We start from the raw sequence: 4,663 nt of genomic DNA, 5'->3' as shown, positions 1-4,663 counted from the left end.
AAAAACTACTATGCCCGAGCTCGACCTCTCAAAAAGGACGAACTCGGGCAGGGGCACTGTTCATACCCTGACCGAGCTCCCCAAAACCGGTCAAGATCATAGAAGGCCCGACCTCGTCCCAAGGCCCAAGCCTGAGGTCGGACCTCGGACAAATTGGCTAAGAAGGCCCATCAAAAGGAACGAAGCCCAAAACCTAAAGGCCGAAAAGGCCTAGGAAAGGCGGTTCCGCAAAGATAGGGATAAAACTCCCAAAAGATAAGATAAGATAAGAATATCTTATCCAGGGAAGATCACAGCCAACTACTATAAATACACTGGAGCACCCAGGTATAACTCACACTCTAATTCTACTCAATATCTGCTTGGACCCATGCTAACTTAAGCATCGGAGTGTCATTGCAGGTACAACCCCCAGCCGCTCAGCACACCAAGCTCGGACCACGGAGCCCTCACCTCGGGTCCTGCCAGACGACCGAGCTGCACGTTTCAGGTAACCCCCGGAACAGAAAGGACCCTTAGCTCACTCCAAGCCAAGACTCCTTTTTATGCTTTCAATCTTCCATATATTGCTATGTTAATCTCTTTTATACTTTACTTGTTTATATTACATAATCGGTTCTTTAATTTCTTTATTAGTTCAATCGTTACAAGTTTGCATGTTCTTTTATTGCTTTATATGTTCATTTCTTCATTGACAACCCCGTGATCATTACAACCAGAATTTGCACACTTGTTGCCCTCAAGTGATTCCTTGGTAGACGACCCGGGAGTCAAATACTCTCGGTTTTAAATTGGTTTTGAGTTATGACACATCTTGTGAATTTCCAATTTGATCAGTGACCGATTGTTTGGTTTGGTCTATGCTTGCAACGTTAATCCTCTTTTAGTGTGAAAAATCCAAACTCAAGCAATTGGCAATATCACCCGACACCAAATTTTGGCGCCGTTGCCGGGGACTTCACTTTAAGTGCAATGAGCGCTATAATTTTGGTTGTGTAAATATGTGAATATTATGAATATTCAATTTTTGGTTTGCTACTTGGCATCAATTGTAATTAGTAGTTGTAGATTGCTAGGTTAGCTCTTATTTACTTGCCTACTTTTGTTTTACTTTTCATAATTGCATGCTTTCATTGCCTCCTCAGTTGAATGACATGGTCGCTTCCAGACCCGAGCTTGGCCACTTTTGATCCAAAAATTGAAAGAACTTTAACTCGTGTAAGGCAAGTTCGGTGCCGGCTAACTTTCGTAAATAGTGGATCGGGTTCCCTTGCGGATCACTCCCATTCACTATCACCGCCAATCCGTAACCATCATTCTCCAATCAATGAGGAGACTCTATATTCATCTGTGGGGAGTACTGAATTCTCTTTGAGTGACTCAGGTGACACCGTCATGGCGGACCCACCCCGAAGGATCACCTTGAAGGAAGTCGGAGCTCCTGATCTTAATTTGCAACCGCTTCAGATTCTATATCTGGCCTTTGACCCAAATTTCGAGCTTAAGTCTGGCACAATTAACTTTTTCCCCAAATATAATAGACTACCAGGGGAAGATCCTCTGAAGCACCTTAAGGATTTCCAAGTTGCATATGCAACTGCGAGAAGACATAGGGCGAATGAAGCCACGGTGTTGGTCTTTGCTTTCCCATTTTTTCTAGAGGGAAAAGCGAATGAGTAGTTTTATACTCAGCCAGGTGAAGTTAGATCCAATTAGAACTTGTTGCGAAAAGAATTTTTGGAGAAGTTCTACCCTCTCCAGAAAACAGACAAGCTGCGAAGAGAGATCTCTTGTATTGTGCACTGAGATGGGGAGACTTTGTATGAATACTGGGAAAGATTCAAGAAGTTGCTGGAGGCTTGCCCTCACTACCGGATTGATGAGTTGGTTGTGATAAGTTATTTCTGTTAAGGAATGCACCACCAAGACAAGTTTTTCCTAGATACTGCGAGTAGAGGGTCATTGACCAAAAACAAGACTGCTGCAGAAGCATGGGAAGTTATATCGGATCTAGTAGACTCAACTCAATACTCAAGGGCAAGGAGTCCACAACCAAAAGCCTTGAGTGAGGTCTCTCCCTCCAGAGATGCAATTTTGACTAAGACCCTCAGTGAGATGACGATTTTGTTGAGGCAAATCACCCAAGGGCAACAAATCCCTCAAGCTTTGATAAATGCTCCACCTAAACCTCCACGGATTGAAGGACCATTAAGGATATGTGGTGTTTGTGCTTGTACTACTCATTACACCGATGAGTGCCCTCAAATCCAAGAGGACACTACATTGGCAGTTGCTAACCCTTACCCGCAAAGACCCAATTACAACGAAGTGTCCTACCCACATGGAGGTAATCAAAGCCAAGGGTGGAGAGATAACTCAAACCAAAGGTGGAACCAAGCTCCCCAAGCTCAACCCAACCAAAATGCTCAAGTCTACTACCATCAACACCCCCAAGGTCAACCACAATACCAACAACCCCCTCAACTTCAGTCTCAAGTGAAGTATCAACATCCAAACAGTCGATCCAATCCTTCTCAAATTAACCAAGCCCTTTCCTCCAATCAATCCCACATGAATGACACAATTCACACCTTCATGCAAGAGCAAAGAGAGTTCCATAAGAAACAAGATGCTTACATGGCTACAATAGCCGAAGCCCTTACCCATTTAACGCTCCCTCCTCAAGCCGCACAAAGCACCCAACAAGCTTCAACCTCAAGTAGTTTGCCCTCTCAACCCCAACCCAACCCTAAGGGGAGCATAAATGCCATTACCCTTAGAAGTGGTACCAAATTGGATAAGAATGTTGCTATACCCACAAGGTTGAGTGAGGAAATAAACAATGAGGAGGTAGGAGACGAAGTGGAGGTGATGAGGGATGAAAAAGAAAATGTTGACAAAAGTGAGGAAGAACCACCAAAGGTCAAGGAGCCAAAGAGAAAGACCTTGCTTGAAGAGCCTTTGCCCATTCCATTACCAACTTTAGTTAAGAAAGCAAAGAAGCAAGATGATCTTGACCCCACTGTGGTGGAAGTTTTTGAGAAAATTGAAGTTACCGTCCCTCTCTTTCAAGCCATTCAACAAGTGCCGAAATATGCCAAGTTCCTCAAGGATGTTTTCACTCACAAAGACAAACTTGGCAACCTCAACAAAAAGTCGGTAAATGACTCTATCTCTTCTTTACTTCCTGAAAAATGCAATGATCCCGGCCCATGTTTGGTGACTTGTTTGATTGGTGGGATTAAGTTTATGGACTGTATGTGTGATTTGAGGGCATGTGTAAGCATCATGCCACTCCCCATCTATGAAAGATTGAACTTATCTCCCCTAAAGAGGTCCAGGGCAAGGTTTGTGTTAGCCGACAAGAGTATTGCGTTAGTTGTGGGGATTGCAGAGAATGTCATAGTTAATATTCAATGATTGCTCTTTCCAGTTGATTTTCACATTTTGGAGACCCTCCCATTGACTCAACCAAGCCATCATCAATACTCCTTAGAAGACCATTCTTGAAGACGGCTTGCTTCAGGCTAGATGCACACTTGGGGGTCTATTCTTTTGAGTCGGATGGCAAGTTAGTCAAGTTCACTTTGGAGGAGTCCAACAAGCCCATCCTTGAAGCTTACTCTATTTTTGGGTGCGACAAAGTTGAAGACAAAGTGAGTGAAGATGGCAAGGAGCAAGGAAAAGAGGATAGTGCCAAGAAGTCAAATTCAAAGGATCATACTCAACCATAGCAAGTCAAGGAGTTGGAGATTTTCCTCCTTGGGGAAATTTCTAAGTGATCAAGGAAGCCATGCAAGTCTAACTTAAGACTCTAAACCAAAGTGTTTGGTGGGAGACACCCCACCATGGTGACATTTTTTCAATTCTATCTCTTGTTTATAGCTTTTTTGAACTACTTGTTTTCTTGTGATATAAGGATTAGCTCAGATTTAGTTGGAGAATTTTGACTTGTATAAGTTAAATTACTTGTGGACTATGAATTTGTGCTTGTTTGAATGATTTGGGGTTGGAATATTTTTGTGCAAAGGTTAGGAACCTTAGTTTTGAAGAGAAAAAAAATTTCTAAAACAGGGCATCTGTGCGTATGCACCAAGCTGTGCATGCGCACAAAACTGTGTATTTCGCCATGTGTGTAGACGCACAAGCCTATGCGTCCACACGCGCCTTGACATGCCCTCTGGTCGCAGCGCCAGCACAGCTTGTGCGTGCGTGCTGCCCCCTTTTCTTTGACCTATGCGTACGCACAGCTGCGTGCGTACGCACACATTTCTTTTCATGCTTCATCTGTGCGGCCGCACAGACGTGTGCGTCCACACACCAATTGCAAGCCCCTTTGGTGGGAGCGAGGGAACAGCCTGTGTGCGTGAACAACCTCCCCCATTCTTAACCTCTGTGCATGTGCACGGACCTGTGTGTGCACGCACACCTACTTCTGTCCATTTAAAAAAAAAAGAGAGCTCTTCTGTGCGCGCACACACTCTCGTGCGCCCGCACGCCCTTTTGCAACCTCTCTGGTCGTAGCGTTCACACGCTGTGTGCATTTGCACCCTTCCAAGTTTTCATTTCTGTGCATCCGCACAGCCCCTTGTGCGTCCGCACAAGTCACGTTCTGGCCATTAAAGGGCAATCTGCCCTATTGAGAGGCAGCCCCTCTCTTTTC

The 4,663-nt window shown here is 44.5% G+C and overlaps 1 protein-coding gene and 1 non-coding gene across 2 annotated transcripts; one reads left to right on the top strand and one right to left on the bottom strand.

The window, feature by feature from the left end:
• Positions 1 to 1,770: 1,770 nt before the first annotated feature.
• LOC127742230 (small nucleolar RNA R71) lies at positions 1,771 to 1,877 on the bottom strand. Its single transcript, XR_008003418.1, has one exon. It is a non-coding gene; the product is annotated as a small nucleolar RNA R71 (small nucleolar RNA).
• Positions 1,878 to 1,914: 37 nt separating this feature from the next.
• LOC107465344 (uncharacterized) lies at positions 1,915 to 3,420 on the top strand. The gene has a single exon (XM_016084326.1). It carries the CDS (start codon positions 1,915 to 1,917, stop codon positions 3,418 to 3,420), a length of 1,506 nt encoding a protein of 501 aa, XP_015939812.1.
• Positions 3,421 to 4,663: the final 1,243 nt, after the last annotated feature.

Source organism: Arachis duranensis, chromosome 9 (assembly GCF_000817695.3).
Source record: "Arachis duranensis cultivar V14167 chromosome 9, aradu.V14167.gnm2.J7QH, whole genome shotgun sequence".
NCBI lineage: Eukaryota > Viridiplantae > Streptophyta > Magnoliopsida > Fabales > Fabaceae > Arachis > Arachis duranensis.
Note: the sequence above shows the minus strand (reverse complement) of the source record. Positions and strands in the feature narration are given on the sequence as shown.

Excerpts from the sequence above, each read along its gene's own strand:
- LOC107465344 (XM_016084326.1), top strand. The coding sequence starts at position 1,915 with ATGCACCACCAAGACAAGTTTTTCCTAGATACTGCGAGTAGAGGGTCA.